Here is a 25,654-nt window from a genome sequence, read left to right on the forward strand (position 1 = left end):
AGGACAGTATCATTCCTTTTCACTGGTCATATCCAGCTCATTTGAACACTTTTTAAAATAGGAAGTCTTAAATCATTTTGCAGAATATTTTAAAATCCAGACTGTACATATGCCAAATCATTCATCCAACTCAAGGTATTTCCCAAAACGTTAAAGGTTGCTAGATTTCTGATTAAGTATTCACCTTAAATTTAAACCAATGCATATAACATATCTACGGCAAAACACTAACTCAGCATCAATGCTCTCCTAGGTCTGCACAGGGATGCAGTAAAAGTCCCAGACAACTATTAGCACGACATGGTTAACCTTTACAAGAGAATGCATGCTACAGAGTACCACGGCCTTTAAATCCTTCTGTTTAATGCACCCAGAGGTGCACATAACACGGCACAAATCATTTCAGTCTAAAATGTAACGTTGGGTGTAAGTATTAGTTTTAAATTTGGAAATTGTAAATTTCAAATGTAGGATAGCAAGAAAGCTTGGTCTGGATAACTTATCAAATGACCCTGGTGTTGCAGATCAAAGGGGAACTCCATGTTACTGGGATGGTGGAGAAGGGTATTCACGCCTAAGATATAGTGGCCCTCTCTGAATCTCTCATTTAAACAGGCCGTCTGTAGGCATCTCTCGGAAGAAGGTTTGAAGTTAAAAGGTATAAACTGAAGGTAGTGGTTAATCTGGGGAAATTGCATAAATAAAAGGTTTGAAGGCACCTGATAAATAGAGGATTTAAAGTATCTATATTCTCAAGATTTAAAGATAATGAATTTGCATTTTTATCTGGGAACAGGCTGCGTGTGTATCATGTTGCCATAGCAATGGGTGGGTGATACCGTGGTTAGCAAGATTTTTTGGTCTATCTGTGCTGTATTGGGCAGTCAACATGGAAAGAAATTGGTCCAGAGCAGCTTGAAGGTGGCAGGGAGAATCTGCCAGCAGCCAGAATAAGCAGAGGGGCCATCAGGAACCAGGAGTGTTTCTGCTTTGGAGTCACGATGCAAGAATGCAAGTGAGGCCCATGCTCATGCTGAGGAAATCCAAATTCATGAGATGTTGATGTAAGCTAGCCATATGCTATTGGGTGAATCCAAGAAATTTCCCCATTTTGGGGAATAACTGGGAAGCTAAGGGGAAAATCCAGAGCAAATCCCTGGGAGCTGCGACACGCCTTGGTTTGGGTCCAGGAGAATTGAATGAACCCTCAAGAACCTGTAACATATAAAAAGGGATTTGTGGTTGAAAATCAAATTAGAACAGGAAGTGTTCTGTTCAAAATTGTGATTTAACATCAAATGCTCATTAGATATATAGTGAAGTTAATAGTGTTTGTTCTTTTCCTTCTGCCAGTAAAAGGTTTTTTTCCTTTAAATGTGAAACCTTGTTGCATGGTCTTTTCAGTTGATAAATGGAAACTTGAATTTTTTTTTTTTTAAAAGTTATTAGTCTCTGCCAAGATCATTATAAAAGTGAATTACATGAATAAGTGCAATAGATTTAAAACTCCAATTTCTTTTTTTAAATATTAAAAAAAGTGACTGTCCCATATCAATCCCTCCACCTGAACACCGCTACCAAAAAGTAGCCCTGCCTCAACCAGACCTGAGTTTTTCAGACATTTTGTTTTTATTTCAGGTCTCCAGCATCTGCAGTATTTTCATTTTGCTTTATTGAGCCTTGTAGAGTCTTGGTTAAGCTACACTTTTAGAACAAAGTTGTAGCCTCCATATTACGAAGAGGACGTAAAGGTACTGGAGAGGGTGGAAGAAATATTTAAGGATGATATTGGGACTAAGGATAGCCTTTTTTGATAAGTATAATCAGGCTTGGCCTCTTTTCCCTTGGAGGGGGGTGCAAAGATGGAAGGCTGAGGGGTGGGGGTCAGGATGATCGTTAAATGCTCACTGTTATTATGGAGTAAATTGGACAGAAGTTTCTAGGGTCTGCAGTTAAAACACAAGTTAAGGAGTCTGATTTGCCCTGCTCCTCCACAAGCTTCACTGCATCACACCTGACCAAGAGACCAGGGCTTCCTAACCCTAACCCTTCCTTCAGAACCTAATCCCTGGGAGATTAAAATACATTTTTTTTGGCACTTATCCCTCTTAATCCCAGCTTTCCCTCCTGGTATCACTTTATATACATTTTGCAATTAATTAACTATCTAATTTATGTGTACTGCCGCAACAGCTAGAATATTTTGGATTTGGAACACAATTCTCAGCACAGCACACCTGGCAGCTGCTCTTGATCAAAGCAAACCAATTGGCATCCCATCCCAGAGCTCCTTGGCCAATCTTCCAGGGGGAAGGCGGGGGGGGTGAATTACCTGCCCATCTTTTTAAAAGAAAGGATAGATTTCTAATTAAAGGGATCACGGGATAGCACACCACAGATCAACACCTTGAAGCTCCACTCATTCCTTTTCCTGTAGGCATCTCACATCCCCATCTCAGCAGCTGACACTCATTCACCTACAGCCTAATGACTTCGTGCACACATGCTTCAGGTGAGTCATTCTCCACAAATAGCGTCCTTCCCCTCCTCTACACACTAGCATTCTCACTTCTCTGCTTTCTCTCCTTGCAGTAGAGAGCACAGAAGTTGGCAAGAGGCAGAGACTGGGAGGGGAGCAACAGGCACCTCAAGTCACTGACAACACATGCTGACGTGGTTCACTGGAAAGGTAAGTCTTCTTCTAGGAGAAAGCCACAGATGTCAGCAATGACCTGCCATAACAGCCCAAGAGCCTCTGGTGCTCAGACATATTAAGAGAGCTGATTTTTTGCTGATTGACCCTGTGCTAAGGATCTCGCCTCCTTGCAGCCAGATCGGTGTTTCCATCCCGCTGTCCTGTGGAGGGGACGGGAGCGTCACTGAGAAGGCAGCTAGTGCCACTCCTGCAGCAGTTGGTGGTAGTGCAGCCTCTGCTCAGCAGAGGTGGAAGGCAGAGCTACCCAAGTGGCCTCCATGCTGTGGTGAAGGCTGGCAGCAGGGAAGCGCTAAACAGATGGAGTGCCTTCTATGCAGTTGGCAATCTGTCAAGCAGTGAAAGCACTCCAAGGAGTGCTTGAACAACAGCTTCTCAACAACCATGTGTAGGCCAAAGCCTTCCCAGCTTACAGGTTTCATTAAAGAAGCTCTTCACACTGTGGGCTTGCTTCAGTGACCCTGGCAGATCATAAACAGGTTTCAGGGCTGGGAATCCAGGAATCAGAGCAAAAGCACCTCAATTAGCATAACCTCAAAAAGCTCTTGACAGATCCAATGGAGCTGCCACTCACTTTCAATGCCACCCCAGGGAAGCCAGAAGAGAGAGTGGCATGTTGGAATCCCAACTAGATGTCACTTTCTGGGACTTGCCCCCAAACCTGTCTCCAGTAGCCTGAGAAAATTCTGCCCTGAGTCAGTGAGATTCTTCAGTTTGACTGGGTGATGCTTGCCCTGCCCACAGATCCCTACAGAGTGCATAATGCCAAAAAAAGGATCTGCAGGAATTGTAAATGGCCACATAGTAGCCCACAAAGTCTGGGGGCTTAGTGTAAAGAGAGGAGAACTCAGTTCCTTTCTCAACAACTGCAAAACCAGGCCAAAGGGACGGTTCAGTAGGGTAAATGTAGATAAAAATATTCTAACTTGCGCAGGAGACCAAAAAAAGGGCATCAAGTATAAATAAAATTCACAAATCCTATAGAGAGGAAACTCACCTGAAGAATGTGCAACGTGCTACCACAAGTAGTTGCAGCAAATAGTATTGGTGCATTTAAGGGAAAGCTGGATAAAACTTGGAAGAGAGGCAATAAGGATATGCTGAAAGAGTTACATGAAGCAGAGTGGGCAGAGGTTCATGTGGAGCAAAACAGCATAAACCAGTTAGGCCGAGCAGCTTGTTTCTGTGCTGCAGACTTGATACATGTCACCAATATTCTTGGTTTTGTAAAAATTAGAATTATAAACAAAATCACTTTTGATTTCTGATCTGGGTTGCAGCAGTGGGGGGGGTGGAAGAGGTGAAATTTTGAACAATATATATGAAAATTACTTATCAGTAGCTTGATGTTTGAGGAAACAAAAAAAAGGGGATAAAAATCACTAAGAATGGTGTTAGCAAACTATAGATCTCATTACAGCAAAACCACTTTGCAGTGGGTACACATTGCATTTTAAAAACAAGCTCGTGTAAAGTTGAGTCCTTCAACTGATTTCATTTTTCTAAATGCAATGGTTCCTCAGAGATCAGATTAGGTTACAAAGAAAAAAGCTGCACAGTTGAGCTATTTCCAAAAATGCATTTTTTGGGTGGTGGTGGTGGGGGGGGAGGGGGGGGGGTGTGGGAGGAAGAAGACCCAAGTATAACTAATTCATATTTCAATATTCACTGTTCAACTTGTCCTTCATATTCAATGTTTTCTTTCTGCCCTCGCCTACCATTTCCAGCTACTAATCATCAGCTCTACAATTAAACTAGGTGGGCAGCAGCAAAGGAAAGGATTCAATCTTACTCGACTACCATGTCCCTGCGACTTTCAAAACAATTGTTTACGCTATACATACTTCACAACTGACATTCCTGCAGGTTTCCATACCTTAATTAAACTTTGTGCAGATCAGTCATTGCTTTATGGTAACAGACCATAGTTTTTTGATGGGTCTAGATGGCCCATGTGATTTCAGGTACATCATGGATGTGAGTTTTGTTTTGGTGGGTCTATTTGCCCCTTTTCTGACAACTACCCAGCTATACAACATTAAGCAATCCAGGGTCTCAAGGGACTGTTGCATAGGCATGCCATGGTCTTCATTAAGCCTCCTTCTCTTCCTCTTCTGCCAACACAAGGCAGACAGGAAAAAAGTAGGTAGCTTAAAAATTTTCCAATTCATAGCAGTTATGTAGTTGCAATAATAGAGGCCAACTGAATGAGGGTGGGGAGAGGGCATGGCAAGGACAGGGCAAAGCAAATGTGCTGAAATTTCTTAGCACACTAACAGGAAATGTTCACATTTTTAACTCAATAATATTTATTTTTCAGACTTCAGATTCCACTCAACTAGATTCAAACATCAAAATGCTCATCAATTCAGCAAAATGAAGTTGGACATTAATAAAACCTTCCTGAACATTGCAGTCACATTTCAAAACTCGAGCCAAGTGACCTCGAAGACCGCAAGCTCATTACGCTTCCCCTTCACTGCACCACTGATCATTGCCTACCTACAAATGCTTGCTATGCTCACATGAATAAAGGCAATATTGAGGGCTTCAGGTACCTCAGTTTGAATAATTGAGCAAAGTAAAGGAATTGAAAGTTTAAAAAGTAACCATTACCTAGTGTTGCTCCAAGAAAACATTGATCCAAAATCCTTTCCTTTTCACAACAGGCTTGCAAAGGAGTTAATGAGCTGTGCTTTGAACACTCAAGTCACAGGTTTCATTCACACTGTTCCATGGCAATCTATATCAACGCTGAAATGCAATGATCTACACAAGCCCATCATCTCATTCAGACATAACACAAGAGACTGGAATGTCTGTGGTCACTTTGGCAGGACATTACTAATATTCTTGGCTGAGGTAGTCAAAAAGTACAAGGCCATATATGGCCACGTTCAATCTTTTGGACTTACAGAACACTCCTGAGCATAAAGACAGGAAATAGTTAGCTGCTGTGCATGAGAGGTGCTTCTTGGTTATGTAATCTAGACAGAAAGATGCAATGTCCCAAATGGTCTGTTATGTACATGTCGATTTGGGAGACCTGGCAACTTATTTAATCTCAACAATCCAACACCCAGGTAACAAAAAGGAGCAAAATTGCCCTGTTCATGCTGATGACAGCATTGATTTAAGAGCTATGAACTGCAAATATATTAAACATAGCATGCCCAGGCTTGTGTAAAATTCTAATATAAAAAAGTCAACCAACACACAGATCAGTATATAAACTGCCACAAGTACCTCCAACAAGGTGCTTTCAGTATTGACAATAGGCTTGGTGCACAATTGTCAATGCAATAAATTCGAAAAATGTTATGGAATTTAAAAAAATGTAAACTATTCAAGGACTCTCAAGTTGCCCCATTAACAAAGCATTACCTCCTGATCTGATTCACACAAAATTTACCTTTGTACCGCCAGATCCTTTCTAAGGTTCAAGTAGGTACTGTATACATATCTCACTCATCATTACATTTTGTCTAGTGATGCTTTTACTTTTTTTATGCTTTTACAGTGTTTATTCTTAACTTGTAGCCCAAATGATATTTATTTTTCTCAAACAGGGCATGGGGTGTGGGAAAGCAACTATATTCTAAAATTGATTAGCATTAAGAAATTTTCCATTGGGATTCTAATAGATAATGCTTAGAGAAATGTTGCACTGTTTTATTAAATAGAATCCATCTATTCTAGTATTAGGTTCACCACTGGTAAGCACTCCACTTGTACCAATTTGTTTTCCCAATACACCCATTATGCCACCCACCCCACCTTCACATTAGCATTTAAATACGTGCTAAAGCCATCAACCCAACCACAGCAGCTTTGTATGAAAGTTATGTTTTATATTTGGTTTCTACTTCTCTCTCATACACAAGTCGAATTCCAAGGCACTCACTATCTTACCCAATGGCCTAATCTTTGCAAAGATGCTGTTCAACTGTAGATCTTGGTCACACCAAACATGCACATTTTCTAGTAGTTAATATTAATGAGAGGAGAATCCTGGCTATTTCCCACAACACCCCACAACTTCTAAACCAGGAAGAGTGAGGCACAACAGTTTTAGTAACCAATTGCTAGACAACCCTGGCTAAGATCAGCTAACTCGGCACAGAGTCTGGAACCTTCTGTTCTGAGTGGCTCAGCACTATTAGAGGTTCTATCTTCATTAAATGGGCAATCAAGAGTTGCCAAACCATCCACTAATACAGCTCTTCAAACAGGAGCTGTAATTACAAGCAGTACACTTTGTTATCGCTAAAAAGAAGACAGCATGGTATTAGCATTTCAATAACCAATTTTGATAACCATTGTCTACAGCAGAATTGATTTTTAAAAAAGCAAATTTTGGAGCAGTTGATGCCTTTCTATCAGAAGTCACGGCCAGATACATCCTGAGAAATTAGGCATGCTGCACAATTCAAATTCAGTCTGTAGAGTCACAGCTCTGGGCAAAAAAATAAAGAATTGGGTGCAACCCTTAACTCATGGGGGAGCAGTAGATGATTAGCCACTAGACTTTATTTTCCTTTGAAGCTAACCCAAAACTGCTTATTTATACTCCATCCACGATGAAAAGTTTCTTGCACCAAGTCCAAGTCGAGGCTTTTAGAAAAGGCTGAGACTCCAGGAAAAAAAAAGTTAAAGCATTAAAAAGATTGAATTCAAATACATTTAACAACATGTTACTGTGATTTTCTTGTAACTTTTGTTAAAAATTTCTGTGACAAAGGAAAAACTGGCAGAGAAAAGAAATGAAATCAAACCATTGAGAAACCAGCAGCTTGACTGCTTAATCACAAGGCAGCATATCCTCATTAAAATAACAGCTAACAAGTACTTCAGTATCCATTGAAAAGCACAACCATGCACCAGGTTTAATATACAATAGAGATAAAAGCAAAGAACTGCGGATGCTGGAAATCCAAAACAAAAACAAAAACCCTTCTATTGAAGGGTCAAGAGGACTTGATACGTAAACTGTGCTCTTCTCCAACGATGCTGCCAGACCTGCTGAGTTTTTCCAGGTATCTGTTTTTGTTTAATATACAATAGGTATGTAAACAGCTAGGCCAAGTAGAAATGTGGCAAAAGTCCATCTTGTACTTCAGCAATGAACAGAGATCTTAATTTCAGCTCGGTCTTAAGCGAAGGAAGGATGGACATGGTACCTTTAGGGGCACCAGAGGAAAAATGTATAAGAACTCCTAACAATAAGACAACTTTAGAGAGGGTGCAGAAAAGATTTGCGAGAATAGTTCCAGGAATGAGGAACTCAGTTACATGGATAGATTGGAGAATCTGGGAGTGTTCATCTTGGAGAAAAAGGTTGAGGGGAGATGTGACAGAGGTGTTCAAAATCATAACGGGTTTAGAAAAGTTGATATAAAAAGAAACTGTTCCCATTGGAGGGTTAAATGATTGGCAAAAAAATGGCATGAGGAGAAACCTTTTTAAATACAAAGTAGTTACAACTTGGAATGCACTAGCCAAGAGTAGGGCAGGGGAGGGTTCAACTGAGGCATTCAAAAAGGGAATTAGATAAACAAAGAAAAAAAATTTGCAAGGTGACAGCAAAAGGGCAGGAGTGTGCAACAAGCTAAATTACTCCTGCAGAGAGCCAGTACAGATCAAAGGCCACCTCCTGTGCTGTGACTATTCTAGGAGTAAAATTAAATGCTGCATTACACCATCTTTCTCACCCTGCAAAACATTTCTTCAAATATCTATTCAATTTCTTCTCAAATGTACTAACACTATCCACTTTTATTGCTATCCTGGGCAGCCTGTGTAACACATGTGTCACAATTTACAACAAAGAGCCAACTTCAGCAGCAAGAGCATTTCTGCAATAGAGCTTTCTGCAATAGAACAGCTTGTAAACTTATTTGTATAAGACCAAGAATTTGCAAGTCTGTTGCTCTGTTTAACAATCCCAAGTGCACAGGAAGTTCTCACATCCTGCCCTTGACTAAAGCACAGGGCAGCAGACAAACCCCTTTGCTGGCTTAATCACCTTATAATCTTGTCATAGCATGCTGCAGCATTTGTATCCAATAGTGTTGCATCTACAGGCTGCTAAAATGCCTTGGAGGTTTTTTTTTGACAAGCTTTTAAATTTTTTAAATTTTAAAAATGGCAAGCAAAAAAAAAAATGATAGCGCAGATCATTAAAATTGTGCTGGCACCATGACTTGGGAGCTCAACTCAAAAGACTGACAATTTACTAATGAAATGAGCTAGTATAGCTCCTGTCCCTTTTACGTCTTTGTTATGCCATGGATTTTGTAACCTTAGGATGTGTTTTTCAATTTAGTTTTCTGAGCCATGAAATGCAGACCATGGGAAGTAGTCATTTTATTTTCCTGTCCTGCAGGTGCAAGATGTGCACCAATAAAAGTAATGTTCCTTAAATAACTCAGGACACTGAACTTCACCAAATACTGGTTACATAAAAATGCTATTTGGAAACATTTCCAAACTACACACAAATTAGGATTTCTTTGCTACCCCATCTGACCACAAATTGCTAAGACTTTAAGCAGAACAATACATTTTAAAAATTGTAAACTTTTTAACATCTTTTCCTCAGGATCTTTAACATCATCCATATATAACCCAACATAATCCCTAATGAACAAATCAAAATGCCTCATCTCTGCTCACTCAGAAAAGAGGGGACTCAGAAGGATGATCTAAACATTAAACCAGTAAGGTTTCTTAGATACCACTTTGTAAGAAAACAAAAATGCTTTGCTTACCAATTATACTGGTTCTGCATGGAGGAGGAATGGCTTTTCATTTGTAATATATTATATAATATTTATTTTGCAAAATTTGAAGTTTGAGAGCCTAACAGTACAATACAACATTGCCTTTAAAAAGGAAATACATGGAAGCAGTTTAACATAGGTCTGTGGGCAGCTATTTTGTTGTGGCACACCCAGTCATGAGCATAATGGATCAGAGTTATATTCAGATAATTGTTTTAATTGGGGCGTCAGCAGGAAAAGAACATTTAAAGCGTTGTACTACAATATTCTGGTCATTGTATCAATATACTGAAACTGTACATTAAAATCAAGCTGTTCTTTCCAAATCAATAAAAGACAAACATATTCCTGCAGGATCAGGACAATATAGGGTACCAGCTGTTTAGCAACTTGGCTTCATCTGATCACCTAAAGTGTTTTGGTTCAACATACCTGATCAAAGAGCTGTTTGCCAGTGGTATTGGGCTGGATAGCAAACTCCAGCTCTGCGTCCATGGTGGTAACCCGAACATTGATCTGGTGAAATGAGAGAGAGAGAGAGAGAGAGAGACTTTTGTTAGGTCTAAAACAAATAGGTTAGCAACTTTTGAATGGAAACTAGCCACAATAAGTCAAATTTCTTACTGACAGACATCAATAAAGGCAAAAAAAACAAATTCAGTATGAAAACAGATTCAACACAGATACAAACTCTCAAGATGGGCCTAAAATAAAATGTTTCATCTTCTGCCTTAAGGGACTGACTGATTTGGAGTACAGTCACTGGGCATGGCCTCCAATAACTTACCCAAGTAGCCAAATTGCCTAGACTCTGGATTTTCATACTATGATCTCCAGGCACTCGAGGCTAGATTTAGTGCTCCCCCACTGGCGGGTTGAATGCAAGGAGGCATGTTAAATACTCTGGGCAGCCTACCTGCCTACCCCAGTCCCCACAGAAATTATACTAGTAGCAGCGGTGGCATTGGGTGGCCAATGGTATTGGGCTGGATAGCAACTGGTGGGCCAGTTGAAGCTCTTAGTGAACATTAGCAACCAACCGGATTTCTCCGCACAGGCTGGTGGTTGAGTGCAATACTGGCTGCTGGTATATTGAAAGTTTGCAGCCAATCCAAGGCAGGACTTCCCATCCCTGAGGATGGGAAGTCCTGCCTCCAGCCTAGTTGGCCATTTTTTCCACTGGGTGGTTCTCTTAACAAGTGGCAGACAGGGCAGGGCACAGCAACCCATATATTTCAGCCCTTGGTACTTCATGGGGGTATCCAAATAGTGAATATATTCACACACTAAAATATATTGACAGCTAACATTGTCTTGAAAAAAAAAATGTATTAATAGTTGCAACATAAAAGGCCCAAACAGCAAAGCATCAGCAGTCTGGTTAATTATCCGGCCTCCTCCAAAAAAAAAGGCCAATCTTCAGCCAATTCAATTCACTCCATGGACACATCAAGAATAGCCATGGACGTATCAAGAATAGCCATGGACGTATCAAGAATAGCCATGGACGTATCAAGAATAGCCATGGACGTATCAAGAATAGCCATGGACGTATCAAGAATAGCCAAAGACACTGGACATGGCAAAGGTTATGGGTCCTGGCAACACACTGGCAGCTGTACTGAAGACTTCTGCTCCAAAACTAGCTGTGCCCCTAACCAAAGTGCTCTATTACAGTAGCAGCGCTAGCTTTTCCTAACAATATGAAAAGTTGCCCAGGCTTAGTCCTGCTCACAAAAAAAGCAGGTCAAATCCAAACCTGCCAGTTACCATCCCATCAGACTACTCCCAAAGCAATGGAAGGTTTCACTGACATTTCTATCAAGCACCAGTTACTCAACAACCTGCATACAGACACTCTGCTCCTGACCTCATTACAGTCTAGGTCCAAACGTGGATTAAAAATACCCAAATTTCCAAGCAAACAGGTTGTGACTGCCATTGACATCAATACCAGGTGTGGCATCAAGGAGTCCTAGCAAAACTGGAGTCAATGGGAATCAGGGAGAAAACTCTCCACTGGTTGGAGTCATATCTAGCACAAAGGAAGACGGCTGTGGTTTTTGGAGGCCAATCTCAGTTCTAGGACATCACTGTATGAGTTCCTCAGAATAGTGTCCAAGGCCCAATCATCAATGACCTTCTGACCTTGTGGAAAGAAGTGGGGGATGTTCCCCGATGATTCAGCAGAGTTTGGTGATTCCTCAGATAATGAAGCAGCCAATGACCATACGCAGCAAGTCCTGGACAACATTCAAGCTTGGGCTGTAGGGTGGCATGTGTGGGGCAAGTGACACACAGATGCCAGGCAATTACCATCTCCAGCAAGAGTGAAGCTGACCATTCCCCTTGACATGCAAATGCATTATCACTGCTAAATCCTCCCACTATCACCACCCAGGGTTGGGGGGGGTTGGTAACCACCAGCCAGACACTTAACTGGACCAACCATGTAAATACTGTGGCTACAAAGAGCAGATCAAAGACTGGGAATTCTGTGGCAAATAATCCACTTCTCCAAAGCCCATCCACCATCTACAAGTGTGATCAGGAGAATGATGGGATACTCTCCACTTGCCTGACAGCCCCAACAACACAAGAAGTTCAATATCCAGGACAAAGCAGCCTGCTTGATCAGCACCCCTTCCACCAATGCAGTGGCAGCTGTGTACCATATGCAAAACCCACTGCAACAACTCGACCAGCTTCCTTTAATAGCACCTTCCAAACTCTCAATCCCTACCATCTAGAAGGACAAGGGTGGCAGATGCCTGGGGCCACCACCACATGCAAGTTTTCCTGCAAGCCACACTGCATCCTGACTTGGAACAATCACTGCTCCTTTACTGTCACTGGGTCAAAATCCTGGAACTCCCTTACTAACACTGTTGTAGGTATACCTACACCAGCTGGACTGCAGCAGTTCAAGTGGTTCACCACCACCTTCAAGGGCAATTAAGAATGAGCAATAAATGCTAGTCTTGCCAGTGATAATTACATAAGAGATTGGAAGTAAACATATGGGGCCTCAAATAAGAGGTAGGAATATCCAATTTTTTCTGCAAGCACACAGATGGACAGACTTTAAACCTTCTAACCTGCAGCACGTGGACTTGTTTTAATTTCATTAATATACAACCAATGTTCACAATTCAGAAAAAAAATCCAAAGTTAATTAATATTTTACATACTCCAAATAAAAATCACCCCACAGCCTTCACTCTGCACTATAGAAACTTTTAACTTGTCTTTATAGGTTAACCCGAATGTTGATAAAGAGTAAACTCAGCTGTGAACAACTCTGGTGGCCATCACTTAATCAGCTCCTTCTTCGAAGTTTAGTACAATCATTACAGTCCCAGTAAAACCATGACAACCTAACACAATGCAATAATGGCACATTTGGATTTTTTATTTTAATTCTTTCATAGGATAGCATTGCTGGCCAGGCCAGCATTTGTTGCCCATCCCCAGTTGCCTTTAAGTGGCTTTCTAGGCCATTTCAGAGGGCAGTTAAGAGTCAACCACATTGTAGTGGGTCTGGAGTCGCATGTAGGTCAGACCAGGTAAGATTGGCAGATTTCCTTCCCTAAAAAAAGGATATTAGTGAACCAAATGGGTTTTTACAGCAATTGATGATAATGGTCACTATTACTGAGATTAGCTTTCAATTCCAGATTTATTTATTGAATTTATTATTTTTTAAATTCATTCATGGGATGTAGGCTTCCCTGGCTGGGGGAAGCATTTATTGCCCATCCTTATTGCCCTTGAGAAGGTGGTGGAGAGCTGCCTTCTTGAACCGCTGCAGTCCATGTGGTGTAGGTACACCCACAGTGCTGTTAGGAAGGGAATTCCAGGATTTTGACCTTGTGAAGTGAAGGAGCAATGATATATTTCCAAGTCAGAATGGTGAATTTAAATTCTACCAGCCGCTGTGGTGGGATTTGAACCCACTTCCCAATAGTAGCAGCTGAGGCCTCTGGATTACTAGTCTAGCAACAAAACCAGTCTCCTCAGAGTCCTACTGCTTTCATCCACATGACAGTTCAACAATAACCTGGTGCTTAACATGTTATGGAAATGATAAAGCCAATTTTTTAATTCAATGTCAAACAAATGTCACATTCCTACCAAAGCTAGACTGGGCCTTAGGTGTGACTTACTGTGCACTACAGGAGTTTAATACTTAAAATCGCCACAAGAATGTGAAATCTGAATATTTCAATTAACTTGGAATTTTAGCTCCCTAGGTGGTTCAACATAGATGAAATTAAAGTGTAAAAAATTTGAGCTGAACATATAGTTCAATTTCACTATAGCTTCGACTTATGAAACTCCCAAGGCAGAAAAACAAACTTCTTTCCGTACATTTGAGAATCTAAATAAAGTTTTCACCAACTAGCAATGACAACATTGCATTAAAAGAGAGACCAATCATCAAATGTGCAACAAGCCATACAATACAGTCAAGTATTTGCATAACCTTGAGAGCCTGGGTGACTTGGTAAATTGCAACATTTATAACACAGGTCAAGGACTTCACTGTTCTTTTAGACTTGATATAGGTCAAAGTTACGAAATAGATATAGGTCAAAGTTACGAAATAATACCGAGACAAGTGTCACATCTTAGTCCTTACAATGGCAAGTGACTTAAACCCAGGTGGACTTACCACTCAAAAATATTCAACAAGACAACAATTTACCTGACTCACTGAATTCTCCCCCAAGCCATTACTTCTACTTTGATCGCCTAGCAGAGGTGCAATTCTCAAATGTAATCAATCTGCAGTTCAAGTTTGAAGATCAAGATTGGTTAAAGACTGACAAATTCTGTACTCATCACAAATAACTCCTAAGTACTTTACATAATTATTTCATTTAATTTCAAAAACCTATCAGCAAGCTCAGTTAAATTTTGCCAGCAAAGTCCCACAAACAGCAAGAACAAGCGACAGCCAGTTAAACTGCGGGGAGGGAGAGCCAGGCTAGGACACCAGGAAGTGTCATTACTCTTCAGTGTGTCATGGGGTCTTGAATAAATCACTGTGAACCATCAGAAAAGAGGGGACCTCAGATTAGTATCTCAATTTGTGCAACTCCTACACACATAATCAGAATTAGTTAAAATAAGATAGTTATATCAAGAAATCCTTTCCCCTCACATCCACCCCCAGCCCACATCAGCATTGTTCAGTTGGTCGAGTGTCTAAAATTAACAACATTTGAAAAACAATCACAATACTCTCATGGGAAAAGCACTGAAATTGAGAGCATGTAGCATTACATGGAATTGTGGATGAAGAAAACTTAGTTCACAGCTTAAAGAAACTTGTAGAAACTTGGCAGTTTGCTAGCATTGCTAAATAGGCTTTCGAAAAAGCCCATCCCCTGTGGAAAAATACCCAACTAAATTGGACTAGTAAATTAGATTGCTGGTTGGAAATTAGTAAACTCTGCTCACAGACAGGACATGGAAAAACAAACCAGTCAAAAAATTTTGAACTATTACCAGAGGCAAAAAAACAGGTAAACTTTTCAGCTGAAAAGAAGAAGTGAAAGGCTCCATAGGTTCAGTGAGTAGAATTTCCCCAATGCCCTGCTGTAACTTCAGGAAACCACCATTTCTCTGGAGTTTCTGATTCTCTCAGAGCTGGAGATCTCTGGAGATTACCAGAGGAAAATACCGGCAGTGTCAAACTAAACCCTTGCAATGTGGCCCAACCCCAGTTGTTAGGAAAGGTAGACTAAATAGATGCTCATGAAAGAGTAAAATCTTATACTGGCAGTTTGAAGTAATGGAGGGTCGAGATGGAGTTTGATTAAACGAGCACAGCACTATTTCAGGCAACATGGTTCTATAAAGCAAACTAAAACTGGGAATAAAACAAGTCAAGCTCAAATACTTTACCGTGAAGGGCTTAAAATCATGGCAGATGTCTGCTATGAAACACAATGCAACAGGCAAATTTCAAGCTGGCTGCTGAACTCTAGAGCAGAGATGCCCCAATCCAATGCTTTGTGACCTACTGGAAAGCACACTGGGATGGAGTCATTGGGAATTTTGAGTCACACATACCAGCCAAGGAGGGTGTTATGCAGCTGCCTGATTTGTGGGGTGGGTTGGGGGGGAGGGGGTGGTGGGGAAGAGAAAGGAGGCAGGCAAAACAAAAACTTCATTTGGCTTCAAATCAGTGGAGTGTTCAAAGTCAAGTTGGACAACAGGATGACTCATTTTAATTTCTTTTAAACACATAGATCAGGCCACTATCTGTTCCTAAACAATTAGTCTCAATTTGTAAAGTTATTGGATGGTGGGTAGAAAAGGTAAAAAAGAGTGGAAAGAAAAAATGCCTACCAAACATAGGCAGGATATCGAAGTCTTAGATTTCACACAGCAGACACCTGCAAGGGGGTCAAAGGGGACATTTCCCCAACCCAAAATGCTGCCAAGCTTTGTTTTGCATTCTCAGCTTGACAGTTTCCTTAGGGAAAAAAAAAGGTAGATTTAGTTTGGTTAGGAAATGACTTTGTAGGCTTCAAGTTTAAAACAGGAAATGAAACAACACTTCTGTAGTTTGTTATCGAACTGCAGAAAAAAAAGGTAGAAGAGTGGAAAAAATATACTCCAATGTTTTTGATCTTTTGTAGATCATTACCTACAATGTGGACAGGAGGGCAAAAACTCCGACCTATCTATAGGTCAGCATATTAGTTAAGGTTGACCTCCCCCCCCACCCTAGTGTACAAATAGTTCAGAAATTCACTTTAATAGAACTTGAAATATTGACTTATCCATTTAAATAACTGAAAAACTTCCTTTATTCATACAAATTACCCCAGTTACGTATTATATTATGTAATATTTCATGGTATTTTACCAAGCAATACACAATCCCTTCTATTCTCAGTCCACAAGTTAGTTGAACTGAATCTGGTGTGTGTTCAGACAGAAAGCAATCCATTCCACCATTTCAAAAACATTCACTGTCCACCACTAGCAGCAGTGTGCATCATCTAAAAGTTGAAATAAAGCAGCCCATCAAGGCTCCCTACAAACCTTTGGTCTCTTACCACCTAGAAGAACAAGGGCAGCAGGTGCATGGAAACACCACCACCCACATGTTCCCAAAGCCACTCACCATCCTGACTTGGAAATATATCGTTGTTTCTTCACTGTCACTGGGCCAAGATCCTGGAACCCCCTCCCTAACAGCACTGCAAGTGTACCTATGCCTTACTGACTGCGGCCAAGGTAGCCCATAAGTACCTTCAAGTGCAATTGGGGGATGGGCACCAAACACTGGCTTTACCAGCAATGTCCACAGCCCTTGACTGTTTAAACTCTCATGGGCCAAGTAGCTAACACAGAATACACAGTCACAGGGCCAAGATCCTGAAGAACAGTTCCAATCACTATTTTCAGGGTAGTTGGTAGGACACGAAAAAAAATGATTTCACTACTAGGTGCCAATTCTAAATTCCTCCATGGACATAGGTAAGACTTCAGAGAAGTTCATATTTTCAAGTACTATTTAATTCAACTTATTTCACCCAACCCTGCCCCACCCTGAAAAGATACACTAATAATAAAAAGGCTCCCATCCCTCCATTCAAATGCAACCCACAGTCTACAGCAGCATTAGTAAACTTCAATCCTCAAAATGTAACATGACCAAGTACCATAGCGCTTGTTTCATTAAAGCAATTCAATAAACATCTGCAGGAAAAACAAAGTACAACTGTTGTAGGGTGGCCGAGTTGTACCATTAGTGACAGAGTTGATCTGCAGACACTTCTTGGGTGGAAACATTAAATTTATTTACAATATACTCAGCAGCAACTACATGTGTGCTTTAACTCCAACTCTGTACTCCTGTGGGGGCAGCCCGCACTACACTCCTATTGATTACTATTGATCATGTGATTGTTCCTAACAAGTATTACTCTTAAAGGTACATTACACTAAATAAAATCATAATTACTACATTCCTACCCCTAAGCTATACGTATTTACACATTTAAGACCATATACTTACACTGGGTAAGGAATTTACAAATCCAGTCTTTCAGGTGGTTTCCTGGTACATGTGGAACATCACAGTTCCACAACTTCAGATTAGTCAGGAACCTCCTTTTCCAGGAATTGCCTGAAGATCAGGTGCTCCGATGAGCACTTTCAGTTCTGTACCCTCATCTCTTACAGGATCAGGCATGTCAGTCCTAAGTTGAGTAACCTCAACAGGAAATGCAGGCCCGGCCATAGTCACTGGTGAAACCAAATCGGATTTCTCTCTTCCTTAAATGGTCCACATGTTTATGGATGATCCAGCCTTCCATCTCCACATGGTGAGACAAAGAGGCACAGTCGCCACACTTATTTCACCCAGTAACCACTTTGCTACTTCCCCAAAGTTCACATATACCAGCTCTCCCATAGTAAGTTTCCTCTCACAACTGTCAGTCGTGTCTAGTTTTCTGGCTTCCTAGACTCCTTTCCACCTTCCCCTCTAAATTCAGCATTAAACTCAACCTTGCCCAGAGACAGTGTTCCAACCATAACTCTGCAGATGTGACACTTGTGCGAGGGGTAGTCCTATAATGAAAAAGGATGCTAGCTTGGTTGCCAAGGAATAGTTAGTGAGCTTTTCATGCCTGCCTTGAACATTTGAACTGCCCTTTGCCAGTCTGTTTGAGGAAGGTGGTATGGTGCAGCTTTCACAAGTGACGCTGCTGAGGCTGGTAAACCATTGAAACTCAGCACTCATAAATGCCGTGCTGTTACCTGAAACTACTACTTCTGGTAGTCTGTGAACTCTCAGTTGTAGCAGCCAACATTGGTAACTTCACCTCATACGCCAAACCATTTTGAATGGGCATTGACTGAGCAGAAACATTGTTCCCAGGAAAAGTCCAATGTAGTCAATGTGTAACCGCACCCAGGGTCTACTCGGCCACTCCCATGCCACAGTGCTTTACTAAAAACTCTATTTCGCCATCGATCCCAGGCCACCATAGATAGCTGCATACTATGGTCTTCATTTGAGAAATTCCTGGATGGGCACTTGCAGTTCAATTAAAAAAGTGGTTCCCTTCCCTTTGGAGCGGCTATCACTCATGCTCCCCACAATAAGGTGCCTTCCTGGCTGGTTATTTCATGTCTTCTGTCAAAGTACGGTTTCATTTAATCAGATACAGGCTCCTGTGGCCAGCCATGTAGCACTTGTTCTCCTACTTGAGTTAGGACTGGGTCCTGACTTGTCCAGTCTCTGATCTGTTGAGCACATACTGGCAAGGAATCCAAGAAATTTATCAGTAAAACAAGTTCCGGTGGAACTGGGACACACTCATTTTCTTGTAAAGGCAAACGACTAAGGACATCAGTGTTTGTGATTTGATTGCCTGGCCTATGTACAAAAGCGTATTTGTATGCTGCAGAATCCCATTATTCTTAAAAGGTACATTAGACACAAACCATAATTACTACAACAATATTTATACTAATATTTGCTGAGACACAATAGTGATCACCTTTTAAGTATTGAGACTCTTTCTCTTCACCATCCCCCACCTACCTTATTTTATGTCAGCAAATGAATGGATTTCTAGTCGGCTGGTTATCAGTGACAGGCAGGCAGAAAGAATTTAAGAGATCATTATGCATGATCAAATATTGCCCCCATCCCCCAAATAATAATGTTTTAATCACCAGCCTCAAGCATTCAGCTACTGAAATTCACAAAGTGCAATTAGAAACTACAATAAAGCTTCACATTCAAGAACCAACCAATTCTTCAGACAGGGACTTGCCAAGTGTTTCACCTCAATGCAGGAAAGCTTTAATTTAAAAAAGGGCACTGAAAGAAAACATTCCAAGATATTGAATTAAAACTTGCCAGACAAGGGGCCATATTCACCCACATAAATTGAGGAGATGGTTGTTCACATGACATCACACCCATGACAAGGTCAGCAATTTTCTTTTAAAAAATCTTCCGGCATTTGGATCAGTGCACTGAAAAAGACCTGGTGTTTCTCTTCAGTCTCTCTTTCCCCCACCCAAGCTAATAAGATGTAGTAGCATCACTTCATGAATCAAGGAATGGATGAATGTGACTTTTGGGTGTGGAACCAGTGTGTAGGCACTTCTGCTTTGTTTTTCCTGTGGTGTATTACAGCAGATCATTTCATACCATTAATAGCAGAAGGAAGTTCAATGGGCCAAAGAAACACAAAGCACAACAGGCCCATTAGCATTTGTAGAAAAATATAAGAAGGGATAAAGTATTTTTCAGTGAAGTGGTCTAATGAACAGTCCAGGATTAGAAGATTAACCAATCTTCTCTTGGATGATGAGACTCTTGTGCATTTCCAATGTTTCATTTCAACTACCAGTGCTTTTTGTACAAGTACAGGGGGAGATGGCTGGAATTTGAACAGGCCTACAGTTCAAATGACAAAATAATTTTTAAAATCATCTAGAGTTTCTAGCTTATTACTATTTAGAAAGAACATAGATGAATAGTAGACCAGACCAAGCCCTAGGGTGTCCTGCATTGACAAATAACTCAATTACTGCCCAAGATCATTTGAAAAGCATCAGTAGCACTTGGGGAAAGCACTGATACTTGCAAGATAAATGCTTATTCTTGCCATACATAAAGAGGATTAAAAATAAAACCATTTTCCTGTGTCTATTGCAGCCCAGAGCACAACAGATTATGTCCACCAACCACAGAATTGCCAACTCAACTTAAGAGAGGTGTGCACAAAGAAAACGTGTGCGTGCACATGAGACATAAGAATGACTGGGCCTGAAGTAAACATTTTTGCTAAAAAGCAGAAAGTTTAATATATTAAAAAAAAGTTGGTATTTGAACCTTTTAGATGACAACAGCTCCAGTTGAAATGGTCACCTTCAAGCAAGGATGCTAAAGAAAAGTTCCCTCCCATTAAGCGTACGGGGAAGATGTGTCTGGGACCCTGTCCATTCCCACCTGTGGTATTGCTATAATGGTGCTTAACAGACTACACACTCACCTCCTTAGTTACAGGAATCAGATCAGGTGGAAAGAGAAAACAAAAAGTTAAGCCCAAAAAAAGTTGAAGTCACCACAACATAGACAATGAAACTTTAAAATCAAAAGATTAACTAATACTCCAAAATGCCAGTGACTTCTTCATAGAAGAGTTAAAGCCCATCATGTCTGTCCTGGCTCTTCAAAAGCTACTCAGCTAGTCACACTCCTACTTTTTCCACATAGCCCTATATATGTTCTCACTCCAGATAATGATTCAGTTCCCTTTTGAAAACACAAGAGATGTCTTCCTCCTCACTCTCCCAGGCTGTGCATTCCAGATCCTAACCATTTACTGCATAAGACATTTCCCTCATATTTACTTCTTTTGCCAATCACCTTAAATTTGTGTCCTCTATTTCTTGACCCTTGTGCTAACAGGAAGGATTTTCCCCATCTATTCTGCCCAGACCCCTCATGATTGAGCAACTGTTAGCAAATCTTTTTTAACCTTCCCTTCCAAGGAGAACAACCACAGTTTTATCAGTCTATCCTTTTAGCCGAAGTCCCTCAACCCCAGAACTAAGCAAATCTTTCTTTACCTTCTCCAATGCCTTGACACCCTTCCTAAAGTATGGTTCACAGAACTGGACACAATACACCAGTTGAGGTCAGACTAGTACAGGTTCACCATAACTTCCTTGCTTCTGTACTTTAAGTCTTCGTGAATAAAACCCATGGTCCTATATGCCTGCTTAGCCTCTTTCTCAATCCATCCTGCAACCTTCAATGATTTGTGTGCACATATACCCGTCAGGTCCCTCTTCTACTATCCCACTTCATAATTGCTCCTTATATTGCCTTTCTTCATTCTTCCTACCAAAATATATCACACTCTCCCCTCAAACTGGAGCAGATAATCTTGTCCTTGTATTACAGCACCAAAACATAAACTAAAGATACAATTGCAGTTAAGGTAAAATGAAGGGAGTCATGTGACCTGTTCTGGACTTTGCCTAACAGCAAGCCACGAATGGTTTGATTGAGAGATTAAAGGGGACCCAGAATGTTTCACTGGGAAGAAGGTGCACGCGGTTTACAAGAGACAAGTGGCAGCATCCCATGTTCTAACACTGGATAGACAGGGAGTCCAAAATTCCAGAAAAAAAATGTTGAGAATTTTAGGTTAACAGTGGTGCATTACACTATCCATTCAGCTCCAAGATAAAGAGTTGGGCTTTCAGGAACAGCTAATCAGTATTTCTACCTGGATACAAGGCCCATGCAATTCACACTGCCATGAAAATAGAAATCCTTCCCCTCTCAAAAAGCCAAAAATATCCTTAAAAACTCAGACAAGGTTAGGCTGCCAGGATCAGGGAGAGAGGAAGAGCAGCTATAGGCAGCAGGACGCTGTGGTTTACCACACAGGAATACAGGTGGGAGCTTACACTTGGATTGAAAATACCAAATTTATGGAAAGCTTAAATAAGGCTGGAGGATTTACCTAGCTTTAGCTAGGTAGAGAAGTCTCCAAGAAAATCCACAGTGGAAGACAGTGGAGTTGTTTTCAGACTGGGAAAGGAAAAGATTGGAAGTAAACACTTGGGTGCCAAGAATCATTTTGGACTGATTCTGGGAGAATTGAATGTTTATACAAGAGGACAGTGTAATGTATATCTGACAGTAGGTTTTCTCACCTGTGTTAAAAGTTCAGTTCTGTAGTTTAAAGTATAAGTGGCCTTCAAATAGTATTTAATCAATAGTGTTTTTAGCCTGCTTTGCCTCAAAAGCATGAAGTCTTGTTGTGTCATCCAGCTATTAAGTGGAAGTTAGAATTTCTTCTTGTTTTAAAAAAGATTTAAAAAAATGAGTCTCAATAAGGATCATAACACTTCGCCCACATCAGCATTACCACAACTGCTCTCCCAGAGACCTATCAGGCAACATGTATACATGTGCAAATTCTGGTTTCACTCAAAAATTAAAATGCATTTGAATTGAGAACACCAGATTCATTTGAATTATTGGGTACATTACAATTCTGACTTATAAAAAAGGAAATATGTATACATGTATACTAACAACTCAAACCTTTTCCATTTTATAACCTGGATTTTATCCAACTTAATCTTGTATTGACAGTTCCTGCTTCACTTTGCGTGAAGAATTTTTTCGTACTTGTTCTACAGCTCTTAAAGATAAATCGGTACAACATGAAATGTATTAGTTGTGGGTTCTAAAACAAGGGTTAGTCTGCTACCATCTACCCTGCCCCATCCCTAACTTACTGTCCAGTAATCTGTACTATAATAATTTTAAGCCCCAATTTTTCATGCCCACATTTGCATTTTTATTTCCCAGCAGCATATCACATCCTAGGGAATCTGTTATATTCTCAATACCTTTCCCTACAGTGGACCACAACAAAAGCATGTGGCACACAAGGTCCTTCCAAGATTTGAGGCTGAGGAATAAAAATCTAGTTTTGGCTAAAATTTTTTTTTTTTAAACAGCCCAAATAACTCAATATCAAAATATACCATCTTGCACTGATACTGAATAACATCTGCTGATTTAACCAGTTTCCTGCACTTCATTATTAAAATGCCTTTGCAGCTTCCTTTGATCTTCAAGAATTAAGTTATTTCAATGGCACTCCATCTAGGTTTATATCTGAATATAGATATAGAAATTGAGCAATTGTGGTCCCAGAACTGAACCCTATGGGGTAAATTTCCTCAGTTCTAACTACTTTTGTTTCTCCCTTCTAATATCTAATGCAAATTTCTATCGTCATCCCAACTCAATATCCAATAATCTTCAAAAGGTTACTGCATTTCTCCCATCTATAATCTTCCCAAACAAGCAATTTGATCAGATATATTGAGCATGGCCATCTTTATTGAAAGCCTTACTGGCCAGTTCTAACCATTTTTCTTTCATCTTGATACCCAAAACCTCATCATCCAAAACTAAAATTTTCTCCAAAACAACACTAACTTGCCTGGAGATTCCCCTCCAAGCCACTCACCATTCTGACTTGGAAATATATTGCCATTCTTTCACTGTCACTGGGTCAAAACCCTGGAGCCCCTCCCTAACTGCACTGTGTGTGTACCTACACCACAGGGACTGCGGCAGTTGAAGACGACAGCTCACCACCACCTTCTCAAAAGGGCAATGAGGATGGGCAATAAATGCTGGCCTCGCCAGTGACACCCATATCCTGTAAAAAGAATAAGGATTCACTGTAATCCTTTTTAAAAAAAGGGAAACATGTCACTTTCCAGTTCTCTGGTGCAAACTCATTAAATATAAAACGGCCTAAAAATATCTTGCGGCTAAGCAAATTCCTCCCTGAAGAGCCTATAGGATGCTTCCCATTATGCCCTGGTGCTCTGACTTCTTTCATTTAACTAACTTAGTTAAAAACTTTCCTCTTTTATAATTATTCAGCTTGCTCCCAACCATTTCAGGATTCACCTCTCAGATGATATTCCTTTCAGTAAAGCCAAATACACATTTTTTTTGATCAAATACAAAAAATGACAATCCTCGCCTTTGTAATATATTTGTAACGAACTCAACTATTATTTTCCCTAGTGTTTTGTTTGATTAACACAGAAGCAGGTCGTACTAAAAACACAGAAATTTGCAGCAAAGGCATATTTCGCTTTCAGAAAACATAATGGTGTTTCAAGAAAAAAAATAAATTGCCAAAATGTTGGAAGTTTGGTCTAGTATTCCCAGAAGAGAACACAAGCTTGCAGACCAGCTCAGGTCTCAAATTAAGTCACATGAAAGGGCTTGCAATTTTTGTGAGGATTATGTTTAATTAAAGCCATGCCCCATTTTGGCTTTGATTAAAACACACCATTCATGCCTACAAATCCAGTCCAAAAAGGAGGATTCTACTGGATACAAGCCCCCTAGGCTAAAAGCAAGTGGCCTATAACACAGCTGTGGGAAACAGTCATGGCTACGCTGAACAAACTTCTTCCCATCATGGACTGCAAGATTATTAAAAAATCAAGCAGCTAGATGAAAGGATCATGACATAAGCTAAGAGAGTTATATGAAAAATTGAGGTAAGGAGAACAGTTAAATTCAAACAGAACTAATGTAGCACCTTAAATAGAAAGTTTGACTATCAACTGCACATGAAGCTAACCATAATATTAAAAATATTATTTAGGTTTTACATCCTGGAAGTTTTTTTTTAATTCATTCATGGGATGTGGGTGTCGCTGGCTAGGCCAGCATTTATTGCACAACCCTAATTGCTCTTGTTCAGAGGGCATTATGAGTCAACCACATTGCTGTGGGTCTGGAGTCACAAGTAGGCCAAACCAGTTAAGGGCAGTGAACCAGATGGCTTTTTGCAACGATCAACAATGGTTTCATGGTCATCAATAGACTTTTGAATTCAATACAAATCTGGAATCAAATTCCACTATCTGCCATGGCAGAATTCAAACCCAGGTCCCCAGGAGCATTACCCTGGGTCACTGGATTAAAATCCAGGGACAATACCATTATGCAACCACCTCCCGAGTGAAGAATATTCACTCCATAAGTGGCACTTAAGTGCAGCAATCTGGTCCATAATCAATGCCTTTACATACATTAAAAAATGGAGTGCCCTATCAACCATTAGTAGGGGAAATGACTAAGACAACATCCTATGATAAATACAATGATGCCTACTGAAGATGGACTTCCAGGTTTCCCCTTACTAATATTCCAAAAATCAGTGTTTCCAAGTACTATACTGATGTTCTACTTCTCTCCACCCACCCAACAGTGAAGGAAATTTATTTCTAACTGGTAATGAGAACTGATTTTACAAGATAGCAGATTCTTAAATTTTAAGTTGCCAGTAAGCAGAGCTAAGTGCCAAGAAACAGCTGAGTTGAGCGAGTCAGTTGGATACTTGTATTTCTTTCAATGTGGAGAGTGAAAAAGGCAAGATGTCAATTTCAGCTTTAATCTGCAGGATTGTATAAATACCAGTTAAGGGAAACATGGATTGGAACACCTGAGAAAATATCCCCTCTTAAGTCTTGGTGCGTTAAAGTCACTTGCCAGACCATTAGAAATTACCAATAGGCAGGTGCACAGAACAACCACAGGAGG

The 25,654-nt window shown here is 40.4% G+C and overlaps 1 protein-coding gene across 1 annotated transcript in view; it reads right to left on the reverse strand.

Moving 5' to 3' along the window:
• The window catches only part of msna (moesin a), an 81,730-nt gene that overhangs the window by 25,324 nt on the left and 30,752 nt on the right, over positions 1 to 25,654 (reverse strand). The window contains exon 2 of the mRNA XM_041195160.1: positions 9,928 to 10,011. Coding sequence (XP_041051094.1) covers positions 9,928 to 10,011 — 84 coding nt within the window. The remainder of the gene's footprint in view (positions 1 to 9,927; positions 10,012 to 25,654) is intronic.

The sequence above is a fragment of the Carcharodon carcharias genome, chromosome 9 (assembly GCF_017639515.1).
Source record: "Carcharodon carcharias isolate sCarCar2 chromosome 9, sCarCar2.pri, whole genome shotgun sequence".
Taxonomy (NCBI): domain Eukaryota; kingdom Metazoa; phylum Chordata; class Chondrichthyes; order Lamniformes; family Lamnidae; genus Carcharodon; species Carcharodon carcharias.